This window comes from Pezoporus wallicus, unplaced genomic scaffold (genome assembly GCF_028554395.1).
Source record: "Pezoporus wallicus isolate ANWC-B61680 ecotype Strahan unplaced genomic scaffold, APGP_CSIRO_Pwel_v1 scaffold_3294, whole genome shotgun sequence".
In the NCBI taxonomy this organism is placed as follows: Eukaryota; Metazoa; Chordata; class Aves; order Psittaciformes; family Psittacidae; genus Pezoporus; species Pezoporus wallicus.
Window position 1 is genome coordinate 5044299 of NW_026635478.1, and position 19552 is coordinate 5063850.

The window sequence follows — 19552 nt, forward strand, 5'->3', positions numbered from 1 at the left end:
GAGGAGGAAATCATTAATGTTAGAGATGTAATTACCTATAAAAACCTATTCACATTTAACACCCACATGTATAGGAAGAGTAAAAAGGTCCACAATGGGACAATAGCATTAATTTGCACAGTCAGTCTAGGTTCTGGGTGAGAACATACAGAAGAGGTTAAGACAAAGACAAAGGTAAAAAGGTGTCATCCAGAAAACTTTGGAGAGCAGTTTAAAAACAACAGTTTGCTGAGATCTTCATTAATAAGAAGAAAGGAATGAAATATCTAAGCATACTGACATCACAGGAGTCTGAAAAGACAGTTTACTTTCAAAGGTTAACAGCATGACAAGGATAAGACACCAGGCATGCTAGAACAATCCAACTGGAGATTTAACAAAGCCAAGGAATCAAACCACATAGGGTTGGTTAATCTTTAGGAAATCTATTTAGTCAAAGAAGGCTTGCATCAATGTACTGCTAGTAAAGAACATCATTTCAGAGCTAGGAAAAACAACTTGGAGCCCTCTGCCAGAGTATTCAATGGCCTCAGGGTTAAAAAGCCCTACGAAGGCAGATGATCGAGAATGCCTACATTTGCAGGTGGTGGTGAGAAGGGTGTGGACATTTCAAGACCCAGAGAAAAAGAATCACAACATTCACTCTAACATTTTCATCAGCCATGATTTTCACACAGGGTTTCTTCAGCATAGGTAGGAGCTTCTTTCTAACACCAGAAGAAATGACGAGACAGAGCATGATGTTAGTAGAACTGTATACGAGCATTGGTACTGAGAATCCCATAAACCCAAGCATGATCTGGGGGGAGGGGGATGGGGGTAGAAAGGAACAGAGGAATGAACACCAGGCGGAAAGAAGGGGGTTAAGAACATCATAACCCACCACCAGTTGCACTGCCTGTTGTATTGCTCACGTAGCTAATCCTGCGATGGTGGAGATGCAAAATGTCTGTGTGATCCAATCCTCCCCTGCCCTCCACCTCCCCATCCACACAGCAGCTGCATCTAAGCCTTGCCACTGGGGTACAGATGAGAAGTCGTCAGTTAAAACCCTATTAAGGGGCATGTGACAACTCATGAATTTCAGAACCTCTACAGAAACAAGTAGATACCACTGCAGATGTCATTCCCAAGATGTGCACTGAGACTTTCTTCATGAGAGCTTGAAACAATTATTTAAATGGAAAATGCACTGCATTGCACGAGAATACAGGGATTTGAGGCACTCAGATCCTAGGCTTTAATCTGCATTTGCAGTAATGATTTCATACAGAATCATAATACAATAACTAGAGTTCTAAGGGTCACCAAGAGTTGCACACAATTGATCTGTGTTTAAGGCAGTGATTATAACATTAAAAGCTATTTTTCCTTCCAGAGAAATAATAAAGGGGTTTTTCCCCTATTCCTTTTATTACAAAAATTACTGAGGGTTTTTTTTCAATTCTTCCATTTTACCAACTCTATAATCATTACACAAATCCAAGGATGCAGTATTTAAAAAAAAAGATCCAAAACAGAACATAAATTAAAAATCATGACCATATATACGGAGATACTGCAACCTTAACATAAAAACTAACACAAGCTATGTGTACTCTATCCCTCAGAAAACTCTAACCTTTTGTTTTGAAAAACATTACTGTGATAACGCAGCTGTGGGACGAAAGAACACACTTTCCCTGTGTCTTTCCTCTCACGGCCAAAATCAGTAGGGTACCTATGTCTTCAGGAGGGGGACGAATGCTATTAGGCTCCTGTGTTCTGGTACAGCAGAAACTTCAAAACTGCATTTGGTGGATGCTTTTCCAGTGCTTTTGATGGTAGCTGCATGCAGCAGAAAGGCACAAACTATAGCAAAGAGAGACCGCTGTACCCCAATGGGGCTGTCCTGTGTGAGGGCAGGCAGCACCAACACACATGTGACCCCCGGTGCAGCCCTGCCATCAGTGAGACTCTTCCATCTGCAAAGCCTGCAACACTTCACAGAATCACAGAATGGGCTGGGTTGGAAGGGACTTTCAAAGGTTATCTAGTACATTCGCTTCACTAAGTCAAGTGCATCTCTTGCTGGCACCCTACCGCCTAAAGACAGGTCTTTGCTCTGTTAGGTTTGATACTTTAGTCATTACATTAATCAATGCAAACAGTACTTAAAAGAGATGTTTCAGCCACAAATAGTCTTTGCTTCCTTTCAGTTTAACTGTAAATGTTTATAACACATTTCTTGCTGAACGAAATGTGAGTAAATATGTCTGTGTAAAATGAAGCTGTTCAGAGCTCATACATTCATTTATACTTTTTTAAATCCATCTTTTTACTTTATCCACAGAGACTTCTGTTATTTACAGAAGATCTGTGTTGCAAAAAACAATTATGCCTTTGACAAAAGGTTTGGTGAGTATGATAAGTCCATCCAAAAATCTTGTTGAGAATCTGAAGCCCATAAAATATTGAAATTAAAGTCCCTTCTTAAAATCCCATAACAGAACCTGCAGATTTAGGAGGACAGGCTGACTTATGTGAAAACTCCCAGAGTTGAGAAGCTGGGGGTGAAGAGGAACAACCCCTATTACTTGGAACAGGAGTCACTGGGAGGAGTTTGCACACCCGCTGTGCGATGCTGAAAGGGAAATCAACTGATACTTTCACTGCAGTCTAGCTCCCAGCACCTGTAGCTCTTCCCAATCCCATTCTGGCAGGGAAAGGTCTGATTTAGCTCAGGAAAGCGGATTTTCAGTAAAACTAAAATAATTAATTTCATAAAAGGAATAATTCTCATCTGAAAAAAAAAAGGAGGTAGACTAATAAACTTGACATAAGGTCATCTCAGTCTCACTGGTCCCCATCGACCATTGGAAATATTTTGGCAAGCTTAGCAAAGACAACACGTTTGAAGTAAGAGTTCCAGATTTATGATTAAATTGTCATTGCTGGTAAAAGCCTACTGAATGAAGGTGCTTATCTTGGTAAATGTTGACTTATACCATCCCTCCTGTCTTCCCTCTAGACCTCCCTTCACACAAATTTGTCATGCATTTCCAGGTCTGTGCACTCCCAGCTGTGAATTTTATATCCACCCCAGCCAATTTCACACTAGGGGAGCTACATGGGGCTGACAGCCGACCAGTTATGGGGAACTAGCTAGAAAGTGAAGTATCCAAAGGGAAAATAGTTGAGTTATAAGACAGATTCTCTTCCAAAAGTAGCACCCCAACTGCTCACAAAGGTAAGCTGCTAAGTATATAGTTACCTGATGGTGCGTGCCATCTTCACTGACGCATTGTGTGCAGACCTCTTCATTAACACAGCTGTCATTAAAAATCACCTGTCCGTCTGGACAGAAGCAGCCTTCTGTGGGATAATCCTTGCAGACACTGAGATTGGTACTGTTCTCACAGTGCTTTATGCAGGCGCTGTGGCAGTGATCATATGTCAAATATGTGGGACATTTCATTGCTGAGGAAGAGAGAAAAAATCTCTTTAGACAGAGAGGTTTAAAATGCAGATAAATGTTTCCACTTGCACTTTCTTTAGAATTCTGTTCATCTTTTCAAAAGCCATCATCAGATAAATACGTTTTGTCTTTGCAGCCACTAACATATCTGAAAATATGTTCTCAAAACTAACAAAATCCACAGTGGGAAGTGATTGAAGCCACATTTTCAGACCACATGAATCAGCGAAGTATGACCTACCCTAACAATGATAAAATGGCTTACATGAGCTGAACATTTTACCTAAATTTTTCAACACTGGGCAAGTGACATAAGAATTTAGAACCACCTCTACATATATTAGAGAAGCATTGGTAACTGTCTGTAATTAGGAGAAAGCCAGGACAGAATAAAAGGTTGAATAAACAGGGTTTTCGACAACTTGGTAGGAGGCAGTGTTCCCAAGCAATTGAAGAAAGCTAGCAGAACAGAACATTTTGGTACTTTAAAACTGAACCTGATGGATTTCTGCATCTTAATTGTCTTATTAACAGAATTAACTGAATCAAGGAAAGTTGCATTCTCCCCTAAGCCAACATACAACATTTTACTGAAGGGTTCACGACACTGAACATATTTTTTGCTAAAAGCAAACACAAAACTACGGCTACAGCTATTCAAGAAACCTATGGACACAGCTTCCACATAGCATACTCCCTTAGGTCTACTTTATTTTTTTCTACAGATTCAATTAGAAAAAGTGTTTCTTATTTCCCAGTTTGTGACTGTTGTGAGGTTTATAAACCTTTTTTTTCCAGTCCCTTGACAAAAAACACTGAAAGAAAATTAATGAAAGAAGACCTGAGCTCCCAACCAAACAAGATTCATCAGCTGAACTGTCTACACACACCCTTCTTGGCAACCAAAGGAAACAGAAATGTCTTTAACGTTAACCCTTTTCTGTTTCAAGCCACACTAAGTCCAATTATTTCCAGTGTGCTGGAGTCTGTGGTTGTATTTGTGGATAATCATCATAGTTCAGCAAGGCAAAGGAACTTGAAAAGCCACAGGAACTTGATGGGGAGTCCAATCCCACCATGAAATGCTTTGGTTAGATTCTGAAAACACAGAAAGATCTATCTGAATAAAACAGGATAAATCACCTGTTTATAAACCTGTACTAGCAGCTACCTAGACTATACTACGTTTTCCAGAAAAAAAGTAATTTCCAGAAAGAGTTCTGCAAACAAGGGGCCTAGAGTTTGTACTAGTGCTTATTGCCTGTGATGGTCTCTCGTCAGCTCTAATGAATGTGTGAAAATACATCCACAGCACTTAAGGTAGTGTGTCATTTACTTTTTTATTCCAGTGTTAGTAAATATACTCAGCACACTGGTTTCCATCTTCCTTACCTAACACTAGCCTAAAGCAAATCTGGTAAGTCTTCTCTACACAAAATTAGATTATTTTACAGTGTAATGTTGATGTCCATCAGCATAGAACCTGGGGAGCTCTAAAGCAGAATGAGTACCAATGCTAAAGCCTCAAGTGTACTTCATATAATGTATCTCCTTCTTCTTCCTCCCCTTAGGCTGACATTAAGGAACCAGGTATGTGAAAAATGCAATGAGGAACCAAAATGCAATGAAGAGCAATCCATGGACACCAGATACACTCCATCAATGCCCAGGAAATCATCCTAACCATCCCTTCATCCCGCTGGCACAATGACAATCAGGTGACTATAGAAAGCCACCTCAGACACATTACTGCCCTTCTAGTCCAGAGATTTGGCCAAGTACTACATGATTTACAGGTAACACTGCTTTTTGTCTGAAAATTTCAGCCAGAGGTATGGAATGTGATGAGGCATGAAGGACCCCCAACAGTCAGCCTTAGAAACAAGTATTTTAGCAAACCACCCTCCTGGCTGTCTATTCCAGTGCTCACCTCAAATGTCTGTTGTTTCTGAACAAAAAGGAAAAGACCGCAGGTCTTGAAAAGGGTAAAATAAGGCTCAAGCAGATAAGACAAGACAGAGCATCCTTGGTTAAAGTACTAAATGAATATTTAGGGGAGGGGTTGTTTTTCAAACCTGTGATACATGGAGAAAGACACATGCCCTTTCAGGCAGCAATTCCACTCCTTAGCAGTAGGATAGTTTAGCACAAATTTAGCAGCTAGCTAGCTATCTCCTGAGGTCACATACTGCTGGCTTGCATTTTGCCTCATTGTACTGTCATGTACAGCCTAAAGGACAGCTAAAACCCCAGTGCGGATGAAGCTGGAGTGAATAACGCACCAGGGCCAATAGCTCATCAGCTGCCAGCCAACCTCCCTGCATTGCTCAAGCACACTTTCTTACATCTCCCTTAACAGTCTTCTTTACTCAAATGAACATGTTTAGAAAGGTTTTCCCAATGTTCTTGGGAATGATGGCAAGGCCACAATAAACCAACTTATATAAGTGCTGCCATCAAATGGAGCAGTCCCCTCTCTTCCTTAATCTTCTCACCTCAGTTGCTCTTTCCTGCTGCCACTTTTTTCCCTTTTATAGCTACTTTTCACAGCTTGCCAAGCAGCATGCAGGGCTAGTGTCAGCACAGCAAAAGGAGTGGGAATGCACGGCTGGAGGTGGAAGAGGAACAGAAAAACTGCCCCAGATCAGCTGAAGTCAGTTGTAAAGCTACCCCCATACTGCTGATCTCCAAGTCATGGTTTAAATCCGTCAGCTGTTATGGTCCTCACCAGCAAGCCTTGCTTACACAGCAAATGAACAGCAGCAGATAATCTCAGTGTAGCTCCACTACACAAATCCTTCATTAGCAGAATTGGCTTAAAGGTTTCTTGTATCCCATTGCTGCTCCTTTCTCCTCCTGACCCTCATTCTTGCTTCTCTGCCAGATGTCATTGCTCCTTAGCTAAGTAGGCACAGCCTTTTATCCATCTGCTTTCTAACCTGGGACTGCAAAAAAACCCAGTGAAAGACAAAATCCCACCAATGACCAGAATGACTCATGAAAAATGTTTTCAAGTGAAATGTTTTTCCAGGAATCCCTGCAGCTGCTGAATGTCACCAGCATCCACCTCTAAGAACCACAGCTTTACTGAGCAGTACCAACTAGCAGTTTGTTTTATACACCATACAAGTATCAACTACCAATCTAAATTTCATTCATCTGGAAGCTAGTATTGGTAAGTACCTAGAGGGCATGTCCACATTGTATTTAAATGAGGTTAAATTGCTGCTGAGAAGCACTCATGGAAACATCAGCATATGAAGATTAACAACTGCCACTGCTGCTGCTGTCATTTACCTTCTGAGCAAAATTTGCTGACTGATGCTGTTACTTGAGTTACACAGTTCAAAGCTGACTTTGTCATCTTTATGGGGGCTGCTATTTTTTTTGTAACTGCAGAATGAATATATCATAAGTCACTATATAAACAATCCTATTTCCTGGTGAATAAAGCTTCCCCTTCACACAAAGCTGAATCAGGACATGTGTCAATCCTAGTAACACAGTGATGTGTTAGAAATCACTATGATCTTCACATTAAGATAAAAACCATACTGTCATTGAAGTGGAAACCCTATTCAGCAGGCATTCATTGTAAGGGTGAGCCTGCTCAAGAGGTGAATATTCTATGCCTCAGAGTCACAGTTACATGGCTATCAGTGGAAGCTACAAGCTACTATGACTTAGGTCTACTAAGTGTGGGGTCAGGGGGGAGAAGAAGAAGGCAAGTGAAATAAATAATCTTACTCACAATGCATTCCCACCTTGAAGTAAAGTTTTCCATCCATTGACACAAAGCTGGAGTCTACAAGATTCCACTCAACACATCCCCCATTCCAAAAAGCAGAAGGAAAACTCAGGCAGTGGAAGTGAATGAGCACAGAATGGACAGCAGGCGCTGCCTTTGTCAGACATTACAGTGGATATTCACCCATCCAGGCAGAGCAGTCATGAAGGACTTCTACTGTTTGAAATGTCCCAGTAAGGCATGTTAAAACCCCAAATCAAACTCCACAAAAATGACAGAGATTCACTGGAGTGGGGAGAGTGATGCAAGGTATTCAAGAATGGTGACATTGCTATTAAATATGTAGTGGTACAGTGATTAAGCTACATTGTCTATTTAGACATTAATGTAACCTGTATAATGTCCTGTAATTGGTAATTTCATTTTGGTAGTTGCACACATGCACCTACTTGAAGAAAGAATATGATGATATTGTTAGGCCATTAACAACTGTTTTATGCAACTCATGTTAAAATGGGCAACTCTTTGTCTGTCCTTGTACACGCTGTGTAACAAGATGGGAATTTGAAAACTGCAGATAGTTATTAAGGTGTCATTCAGCCTTGGACATTGCAATTTGCAAAGTCTAACTAAAACACTAAAAAAAAAAACAGACTAAAACAGCACTAAAACAGACTGTGTTGTTCAAGATTAAGTCTGTAAAAGTAACATGTTATTCAATAACTTGTCTAACCATATATATAAGACAGTAACTGGAAGCTCAGGCCAAATTCACATTGACATTCCCAACTTCCTATCCCATCATCCCCTCTGTTCGAGTTTAAAACATGAACAAACCCAAAATATGTACTGAGCTTTTATGCTGTCATGCCTTTAGGAGGCTAGTTCTCCACTACCTGGGCAGCAAGAGGGAAAAGAAAGCAAGGTAACAAGAACTGATTAAACTGGAGATACAAGAGACGTGAAAAAAAAAAATGGGATCTCAAGAAACTATATGAGGCACTAGCTGGGAAAGAAAATACCTACATACATACATGCAAACACCTTAGATACTTGACTAAACCAGAAACATTGAATGAATATCTGAATGTCTGTATCCATCACTGCAGACAGGCTAACAGGAGAAAATGTGAAACAAGCCACCTCAAGAGTTACTTATATTTACTTAACTATATTTTACATTTTTGGCACATCTTTAGGTGTGACTCATATTAGGACTGTCAGGAGGAAAAAAAGCAGTAAAAAAAAAAAAAGAAAAAAAAAAGAAAGGGTAGAACTTCTTATGTCTATAAGAATTTAAGGAGGTAGGTATACATAGTGACAAACATCTGAATTTAGCAGTAGCATGCTTGTCCTGCTTCTATCGGGCTCAGGGCAATTTGCAAAACTCGCATCCTGCTATACTGCTTTCTCACAGCACAAACTCTTCACCTCCAAAATACAAGCAAAACACAGCCAGAAGGAGAACCGGATTTGCAAAGCAAATTACAGCTGGTTTGATCAGTGTAGTTGGCATGTGCTGGCAAGAAACAACACCAAAGAGAATGGCTGGTTCCCTTTTCACTGTAGTAGAAACTTAAAGTCATACTGGCTCTTCCATCACAATCTAAAGGTTTAGTCTTCAGTTGGAATGTGGGGAATTTGTGAAACTATTAAAGAGAAAAGTCTTTTTCTGCATTTTCTGCCATTATCTGCAGCTACGACACTGACAGGCTGGGAAGCAGTTCCACTAGTCCAAATTCTGAGTTTCCCTGTCTGCCTTGTACAGATCCTCCAGTGTCTGTATCAAAGCAATGGTATCTACAGTTAAAACTGTCTGGCAGATTCAGAGCAGATTCTCAGTCCAAATGTGGCCCCATGATTGGCTGCAGTTACATATTGTCACATAGAAATGTTTATCTGTGCACAGCTTTCACAGTATTTTTATTTCATAGGTTATCCCTTTATCCTTGCATAACTACCTTGCATTTTTCTAGTTAGCAGTTTCCCAAGAAATACTTTTTTCCATAACATGCAACTTAGTAAATGACAAACCACTTATCAGACCTGCAATATGACTTGTATGGGAAACTTGATCTGGAACTTCTGCCTATTACACAGCAAGATGGTCACTGTCACCACCACCATCAAGTAAGACAGTTTCTAGATCAGTTTTAAGGTAGAGTAAGCCTCTTACGACAAATGTCAGGTGTTCTCCAGTTTATGCAGACCCCATTTTCCATGCAGATGTGAACATAAGAAGTTATCATTTCGCAGGCTTCATCCTCATAGCAGCTGGTCTCTACACAGGCCTCATAGAACATGTTGGGGGAGATTAACCTATGGCACTCTGCAAACCGATCAGAGAGCAGAAGGTGGCAGTGGCTCACTGCATGCTCAGAGCATCTCTCTTCTCTCCGGATTTCACAGATCTTTCCTGGTTCTTCCACTGTCCAGTCTTGGATAAATACGTTGCTGTCAGAAGTGACAGAGCCATCACGTAATGTGAAGTCATTGACATGATTCTGGTCACACACCCCTAGGAGGGTGAGTAAAAGGAAAAGAAAATCTCTGAATACAGTCAGCAATAAAATAAACCTAGAGAAAACAGGACAGGTTAGGGCCACTCAGTGAATGCCAAGGAGAAGAGGAATGAACGAAGCTCTTCACAGCTATTACCAGTAGAGGCATAAAAACCCTGGGTCTTGTTTCCCATTTGCTTATTACAGGAGGTACAGGCTATGCCACAGAGGTATAAACTATACAACAGATTGTACCATTAAGAATACCATAGAATTAATTCTCCCAGATAGCAGTACCCCTCACAAACCTTTTATCTTCACTGCAAGCATAAGTCGTGTCTGCCACATAAATGTATATGTAAGAGCCTAACGTTAAACCCATACAAAACAAAAACAACAACAACAAAAAAAAATCATCCTTGAGAAGATAGCACGAAGTAAACATGGAAGACGACTAGCATGTTATTTCTAAAGTACTACTGGGAGTCAATGAGCTTTGATGGCCACAGTAGAAAAACCTACATAGATCAGCAATGTGCTAACAATTGAGGATCGGTTCAAACAGAGTTCACAGGTTCAGAGCCACATGAATTACAACATAAATAGCAGTTGAACCCCAAGTAGGAAGCTGTTAAAATTACTTACCACAAAGCCCTTGTGTTCCTGAAGAAAAGCTCTTTGAATTAAGTTTAAGAATAAATTCATTATTTCTTGGAGTAAATGTGAGATTATGTCCAAGATGTACAAACTTGATTTCATGCATTATTGATCCATAAACAGTGACTTCAAACAAGCTGCTAGAATAGGGGATATGAACCCTTTCACCATTAACAGTCACCTGTTTTCAAGAAGGAAAGATCATCACTTAAGTTCTAGGAAGCAGTTAAAAATTAGCCCAGTCTTACAGCTGAAAAACATTTTGGCTTCATAAGTATTTAAAGACCCAACTGATTCTGGATGTAAGAATTCATTTTGCAAACTGAAATTTTCTATTGAGTCTAAAAATGTACAAAACTAATTGACCTTCATCCTGGGTATTATATGAACAACTCTTTCAACATTTTCCTATACAAGTGCATTCCTTTAGCATCATGTAGTTACAAACTAGTATCTAATGACGTGATTATCAATGAACCTCAGTTAAAGTCAAGGATGTCCATCACCATGCAGAAGTGGGTGTGTGTGTTTTGGTCCATCCTATTTTGCCACATAAGTCAGAAGACACCACCTTTGCAGGCTAGCCAACTCTTATATGCCTGAGAAACCCAGAGATTGAAAAATGTGCCGTATTGAATTTGAATACTTCTCTGCCTATAAAACAAAAGTAATGCACACTAAACTGGCTTTTCTTCTAATGCTGAGGTCCACCTGCATGCAAGGTAATAACCAACCTCCTAGCTCTTAATTAGCCAGTGATGCACAGATTTGTGAAGAATACGCTGCTCTCTCATACACCACATGATGATATTGTGCAAAAGATCTCTGCCAAAAGAGAAGAATCAGAGTAGAGCATGGAGTGCAGCATGTCCTGTCTATAATCCCTGCCTTTGAACAGAAGTGTCAGGGAGATGTTGCCAAATCCCATGTTTTTGATACTGTCACACCAGAACAACAGGGAGAACAAAAGGAGAAACGTGTCTGGCTTGTTATGTGAACATAGATTGTATTCATGAAATGAAAATGAGGCCTTTGCTCAGAAGCCTAAGTGTAGGCTGCAAGGGGAACAGAGACTGGATAAAGGGAACAAATTTGCCCTTGTAACCTGAATTCTATAGCATGAGCAGACAATGCACAGATCACTTCATTGTATTCAGCTTACTGCCATGTCACTGAAGAGCTGAACAGATACACCACGATATTTCACTTCAATGGAGTCCATACAGTTCATCTTCGGTGTTGCTCTACATGGTCCTTCATGGAGGAGAACTTCAACATCATGTTGCATGTCTCGAAACAAGGTATAGGAGCAATTGCCAGTCAGCTTAAAATTCAGCCCATCAAACGTGACAATATGTCGAGAGGAACTTCCTATACAGAAACCTGTAAATCAATGAGGGAAGAAAAATCCATAGGCATCTGCTTTTGTTCAAATACTATTTCTTCACAATTATTATGAGGATGTGGAACCAATTGATGTTGTTACCAGTATATTCAGGATTGAAAAACTTATTACAGATGCACTTTTTATGGATACGTATTACCAAGTATCTTTTAAACTTTATAAAATATTTATGATTATTCAACTAAAATCCTTCTAACCTTTTGAAATACCTGCATCCAAACTGAAATGTTAGCTTTCAAGGTTTTGGATAATCAAATGTTCTTTTAGGGAATGTTATAACTTGGGATGTTTAAAATTTAGATGTTTAATAGTTGAGGGATCAAAATCTAGCTACCCCACTTAGGTATTTCAAGCCATGCCTTAAAGATATAGACAGAGGACACTTTAAATTGAGATTATGCATTATAAAGGAAAGATTTATATAGGGTTCTGATTTACTTTTAAAAAGTAATCATATGACTTTAAATGTAAACCAAATCTTCAGAATTACATTGGGAAGTACAATCACCCTAAACTTCACCAAAGCCAAAGAGATTCAGCCTCAGAACACTATTTAAATGCTGGAGCACCTACAAGTTCCTGTTTTGGAGATTTCTGCAAGTTTTAGATGTAATAGCATGCATGCTTAGACTGAAGAAATGCGTTCTTTTGTATAGCTACAACCTTTAAGATTTACTGGAGCTGACCTTTTTGACATTTAATTCAAAATAAATATCTTAACTAATTTGTATGGAAATCATGTGACTATACTGCATTTTCCACAGAGAGGACATAAGGCTCAGTCCCCAAACTCAGGCTGAGGTGTACCAAAAGACACAGCAGCTGAGCCGATCCCTTGTTTCACCATGAAGTGCAGGGAAGGGGAGTTGGAACTGGATGAGCTTTAATTTCCCTTCCAACTGAAACAGTTCTGTGATTCTAAGATGTCTGATAAACATTTCAAGCGATGGGGAGAGAGAGACATACATGCAAAGATAGATACTCACACGGACACATCCATCGGCAGCCGCAGGTTTCTTCAATCTTAACAGCAGGAAGATTGCTGTGACATACTGGTTTTGGCATCCTTTCACAGTTAATTTGGTGACTCTCCAGAACTGTGTAATCTCCTGGAAAGCATGTCACAGTGTGGCACTGGTCTGGTAACGTCCATTTATCACCAGGCTAGGTAGGAAGACATGGATATTTAAGAACTGAAAGGAACATGGATGGAGGGGGAAAAAAATGCAAAACTTGGCTGCTGCCACAATCCTACAGCTAGCAAGTAAACTGACACTGACAGCAGTGCTACTCAAATTAGCCCTGGATAATTAAATAATAGAATGCAGTGTATTAACGACTTCACGAGGACGAGAAAGTTTAAATTAGCAACACTAAGAAATAGACTCTGAAATCCCAAGCAAAAGATAATAGTCTAGAACAGGAGATGTTTTGTTACAGCAGAATGAAGTATCTGGTACTTCAACTATTGTTAGCTTAGCCATCCTACAGCATGTATGGATAGCATAGTGAACAAAGAATTCCCTTTAGCCTTTCCTTAAATGTCAAAGCCTTTAGTTTTCATAAGCCAGAGATGAACATGGCACAGCAGGAATTAACAATATTTGTTCCAAGCTAGAAAGGTGTGGAATACTCCAGTTACTTTCCACAACTCCAAAACTTTAAAACAGTTCCTCCCTTCCCAAAGGGAAATTGTTCTTTTACCAGTTTAATGTTATTAGATATATGTAATGGTTTTGTAAAATTGAAAATAAAATGTAAAAAATATTCTCATCTTCTAAAGGACAGTCTAAATTTTAAGGCAGCAAAATTACATACATTACATACACTACATACTACTAAATGACAGAGAAATAGATGTGGTCACAATCTGGGATATCTCAAGACTCATATCTGCAAAAAGCTGAGCTCTCTGCCTCCAGCCCCACAAAGCTCTGCAAATAGGCTCTATGAATTTCAAAACAGCATTCGTCCCCAAGTTCTGCATTCCCAAGAATATCCCTGAATATGGGAAGCAGCCATTTCCAGACCTGTCTCTACAGAGGTGAGTCCAGAAACATCAGTAACAAGCGAGACAGTGGTTCTATGAACTGGATAATATTTCTTGATATCCACAAGCAGAAATGAATGGGGAAGAAAATCGCTATTGGGCAAGGTCGTCTCCCATCCTCTCCTTTTTCAGTTTACCTATCATTCCCATGAAAAAGAAGAGCAAAGTGATAAAATACCTAGGTACTCGCAACATAATTCACAGACTATTCTTGGCACTAACATGCAAACCAAGAACAGTGATTTGGAAGCATTGCTCTGCATCTCTGAGCTATGTGATACCATCAATCTAAAAGAGAACTGCCAGATTTGCAGTCATGAAAACTTACATAGTAAATACGAGTTAATTTACTGGACCTGCTTTGTATGTTCCAGGACTTTGAGAAGGCAACTTGTCCTGAAAGTGACTTAATCCTTTTCAGATTTATAAGCCTAAAGGAGGCTGTGAAAAAGTAACATGAGGAGCTTTAAGTATGGAAAAAACATTTAGATAGGAAAAAATTGAATGTTTTTTAATTATAGTTGTCTTGCCTACAACTCCATAAATGTGGAGCACCTGGAAGGGTACATATACAGCTGTGCAAGTCTGGCAAAGGACCCTCTGGCTTCCATACATATTTAATTGTTTTTATTTCACGCCTTAACAGGACATCTATTGGAAAACATCTAAGAGCTGGAAAGGAAAAGCAAAGCACAGCACATTAAAGCAAAAATACCAGTTGAAGGATCCAAAAAAAAGGGAGAATTCTGGTGCAGAGGAAAACGCAGGGACTCTGAAGACAAAGAAAGCCTAAATCCCAATTGATGTGAAATCGTAGGAGTAAAAAAAAGGACAGAAAGAAAAGCAAAAGCAGAGGTTTCTAAATCGTGAAGGATAAGTCTGCTGAAACCGATGAGCCTGCCAGCACACCGGAGGAAGCCTCAGACTTCCTCTCTAAGGGACCTCTGAACCTACAGACCTGAACTTGCACACTATTTCTTTCTCTTATTGTGCATCTGCAAGAGAGAGTCACATATCTTAACCACCTTCATCAGCTGGCACCTTATAATTTAGTCTGAATTTTGCTTCTTTGTTTGTTCTCTAAACCAAGGACTGAACAATACTAGGAAAGTCATGTTATGGAAACTGCTAGTTTAGGAATGTGGGTTTTATCACCATATGTAGACTAAAAACACAAATCACTATAATGATCATTTAATGATAAAGTGCTACCAATATGAGTACCTAAGCTTCTATTATCACCTTTATGCCTGCTTAGAAGCATCAGACTACTGATGAAAATTAACTACATTAAAAAATTAATCATAATAATTCACATTTTGTCAGCTGGGAAGTACAAATATTTAAACAGTGGTTCTTTACATGGCCTGTACTTAGCATTCTTGGAACTTCTTGCAGCTGAGTATGATGAGTACTAAAAACTTACATGGATTCAAAGAATGACTGAACAAATTCATGGAGGAGAAAATTATTGAGCACTATCAAACACAAAAAGGTGCCACTCATAGCTTAGAGAGTCCCTAAGTCAAATTGTTCAAAACTATGACAGTTCAGGGAATTTTCATATATACTTATTCATATTTTCCACAGTTTCTATTTTTGGCCACATAATACAGGGGATCAGATGGATTTTTTGGCCTGACCTAGCACATTTGATCTTCTGTCTTTCTGCTACTAAAATTGACCTTAGCAATGACTCTTCCTTCAATAGTAATTTCCAGGGTAATTAAAAAAAAGAAAAAAAATTAAAAAGCTGTAACAAATCATATTACTCACTATGTTGATAGGATTTAAGCTGAGATTTTTGATCCTGAGAACTCTGGTTTCCTTGTAAACTGCAAGAGGTCAGTTCCCACAATCTCCAGGTGCATGACAGACATCCCACTTGGGGAACTGAGCCTCCTGAAGTAACTCCCTGAGTAATGCCTGAAATATTATGGATCCGACGTAAGAGCCTCTGTTTTCTGAATTAGGAAAGAGCCTTGATTTTTCATCCCTGTGAATTTGTGGACTATGCTGGAACAGGGTAAGAAACCAATCATGGTACATTACTGCCAGTAAGGTAACTCTAACACTGTCAGAGTGTGGTGCTGAACACCAGAGGCAGAACACTTCCATGGTGTTCTATAGGTACCAGGGGATGCTCAACAGCCTGCTCCAAAAAGCAATGGCTACCATGTTGGCAGTGCCTTCTAAAACCCTTTTTCTTCCTGGCTGACAGAAAAAGTAACACAAAATCCCCCTAAAGGCTGCCATTTGAAAGTTTGGTTGCTTTTTATATGCACTGGAGCTTGGCCTCCTTTCTTCCAAAACCATTTTAGTCAAAAAGGAAATTGTGCTTTATCACCAACAAAAATTAAACCTGACATCTGTGAAATTCAAGTTTAGCCTTCCCAAAACTTGTCTACATGTACCTGCATCTGCTTCTAGGAGCCCAGAGGCCTAGATACATGCAGTTCAAATCAATAAACAACAGAAATATCTTTTTTTGTTTGTTTTAAATAAGAAAGTTTCTCAAGTTTAATTTTCAAGTTTCAAGTTGTCAGGGTTTTCTTAATTAGGCTGTCAACCTCAAAGACACCAGGTTATACATAGGATTTGATTTAGATAAAACCTGTCTGAGTTCTGACTAGCTGACTGAGGCCAACCATGTAAGGCAGCTTTGATATAAGTGTATTTCCTGTGTCTAGACAATTCATAAGCATTTCTTTATTAGCCACATCCTTCCTTACAGTCATGTCTTCACAAGGGAAAAATTAGAGGAATATTTTGATATACTGGAAATTCAAAATAAATTCTAGGGTAGAACTCATGACTGACCTCTATTAGAAAACTCATAACAACATTATGCTAATATTTTTATATGCATAAAGTGTCATATATGCTCAAAAACCTTGGCATTTCACCTGAGATGAACAAAGTGAACCATTTATAACATCTACATCATTCCTTTCTTAGAGTTGATTGTGTTTGAGACATCAGATAGTTTTACTAACATTTCTGAGCATTTTCTTGGTATTAGTAAAAGCTTTTCTGTAGATGAATGCTAAGAACTTGTATTTCATTACTTAAGATGTGGTTTTCCCTGGAGAGATGACTATCACACAATAATTATCTCCCTACAAAAATTTTAAAGGACAAGGTACTTGCATTTTTAACAGAAGGAAAGGACCTGGACAATGATGTTTCCTCCCCATATACACGCACCTTTATTTTGGCTATACCTAGCTTTCTCAGAAGTTCTTTCATCAGCAGATGGAAATATATTTTTCTTTGTCAGGGAAGACACATACTGACATGAGTTTTGGCTCTGCACTGCCAATAGTATTCCAATGCACTGCAAGACCAGGCATCATTAGAGGAAGTCTCCTTTGTGTTCAAAGTTATCCCACCAGTTCAAAAGCCAAAGTTTTTCCCCTCCAAAAGAATTCTTACTATTTTCCAACACTTCTTCTTTCAGATGACCTATGGAGGTATTTGTGGTCCTGCATGAACTTTGTAACTTGAAAACCAGATGGATGAGACCCAGCCAATAGACTTACTTTCTTTTTGTTTCCATCCTCATCTATACATTCTCTGACAGGGTCTGAAAGAAAAACAGACATTTTTAGCTATCTCGCTCCCTTATCCAGCTTTACAGATTGATTATTTAAATACATGTCTTAGGCTGTAAGAAGGGATTTTTTTGTGTTAGAATGCGAGAATCCCTACCTGAAGATTGCAGGCATTTGTCCAAAGTGTACAACAGTAAGTGAAAGAATGCATAGATTTGTTACTGCTAGCATTACCTGGCTTCATCCCTGAGGTTGGTCCCAAAATACCCTGTGAGCAATAGCTATGCTGTAATTCTACAGTCTTCCTTATACTGGCATACAGCTCTGCCCAGATGGTTCTTAAAAGAAGATCATGGCTTTAGCTCTGAGCAGAGTCCAGCCTTACTTCTGAATATTGTTATGAATTGAGAATATTTCTGGTAATTAGCAGGTAATGAGAATTCACACACCCATGCACACACACATTTATTAAATGCAGAAACATATATATAGCAAGTAACCCCAAGATAAGGTTTGTTGGCAACTAGCATAATTATGAAAATAGATGCAATAAGAATACTTAAATTCAGTTTCCTTCCATTCAGGCACTATTGTAATGGACAATTTTTTATATAATCAATTAGATTGTCCACTCAATTGCAGTTTCTATGTTTATGTGCTCTCATAAAATATCTAAAGATGAAAGGAAAGTAATTTCATATAAGTACTATGGCATGACAATGTGTCCAGGTAACTAAACCACTGACTAGTAAACTGTTTATATAACACTATACTATTCTAGCATATAGACACTATATGCTCTGTCTTGTCCAAGACAAGTGATGAATTTTGAAAGCATTTAGGAAACCTTTTAAACCTTTATAATGCTATTATTTTTGGTACACTTCCATACATAAAGTAAGACTCCCTCCGCACAAGAAATCCAACTGTATGAGTCTGGAGGGGAAAATTATACTTTGCAGATTGTAAAAGACTTATATAAAACAAACACACAACAACAACAAAAAAATAAAGAGAAAAAGGGAGAAAAAAAGAAGATAGTTTCATAGCTCATAACAAAGGCTTTACCAGCAGCAAAAGGGAAAACTAAATTTTTCAGATTTAGGTGTCTAATATAAAATACTTATCATTCAAGTTTTTGAGCGCACACTTTGTGCTGTTGCAAAGGCTTCCATAAATATACAAAGCTTTTACCTCTAGTACTGACAGGTTATAGCACAGATTGCAATAAATTAATAGTTTTAAATTCCTGCTCCCCCTTCTATATCTTGGATCAATGTAATTTACGGCAAGAAAATCACATATTTTACAGTGTGAAGAGAGGAAATGCATCTTTAAAAGCTTATTCTGAAAAGAAAGAAAATGGCAGCTGTTTAAATCTAGAAAATGGCAGCTGTTTGATGCTCTGGAGAGATTTTAAAATGCCAGAAGTGATCCCAGTGGAGACTGATCGGATATCTCTAAGCTGGACTGTGCACACTCTGCAACTTCCTCATTCTTAGTGGTACTTGGCTCTGAAAAAAAGTCCATTTATTTTAATGGAGATGTAACAAAGCCCTAGTAATGATGGTGAAAACCTGTGCAATGACTAACACAATGAGACAGTGGTTTGCAGAGAGGACACATAGATGCTATTGTAATAGAAATAACAAAAACAATATGAGTAATAAATACCTATACACACACAGAACAAGGGCTCAAAAGGAGTAAAATACTGGCCGGAGTTGGAGCAAGTTTCCTTACACGGGGAGCATTGCTATCTACAAATAAACGGGGTTTTGTTTAAAGTATTGTACACATTTTTGTCTAGCATTTGTTTTCCTGGAAAAGTAAATGCTTTCTTATGCTCTTTTTTAATTACACTTTGGCTGAATTCTTTATAAATATACACAGAAAAATACGTAATTTGAAATCCTTATTCACAATTAACTTGTAACATTTCTGAAGCATGTCCTCATTCATTCTTGACAGATTGAGCTTTCCTAGTGTCCTTCAGTTAATGACCAGCCCCAATTATCGAGATGATAGCTTGAAAGTTCAGGCCTAAGCAATTTTTAAAATCTTGTTGAAAGTTGTTTGATTATAATAGCAGTTGGCTACATGGTGAAAGGGCTCAGATTTTGTTTTACACCCAAAGCGATGGTGGTGGTCTAGGTTAGCCTTTGTGATGACTGTTGGTG

The 19552-nt window shown here is 38.8% G+C and overlaps 1 protein-coding gene across 2 annotated transcripts in view; it reads right to left on the reverse strand.

The window, feature by feature from the left end:
• The window catches only part of VWF (von Willebrand factor), a 129722-nt gene that overhangs the window by 27069 nt on the left and 83101 nt on the right, over positions 1-19552 (reverse strand). For both annotated transcript variants that reach the window (XR_008974509.1, XM_057426168.1), the window contains exons 33-38: positions 17361-17404; positions 12755-12932; positions 11526-11746; positions 10352-10544; positions 9382-9723; positions 3254-3459 (exon numbers count right to left, since the gene is read on the reverse strand). Coding sequence is in view for 1 of the 2 variants with exons in the window: in XM_057426168.1 (XP_057282151.1) it covers positions 3254-3459; positions 9382-9723; positions 10352-10544; positions 11526-11746; positions 12755-12932; positions 17361-17404 (1184 nt within the window). In the remaining variant the exon portion in view is untranslated. The remainder of the gene's footprint in view (positions 1-3253; positions 3460-9381; positions 9724-10351; positions 10545-11525; positions 11747-12754; positions 12933-17360; positions 17405-19552) is intronic.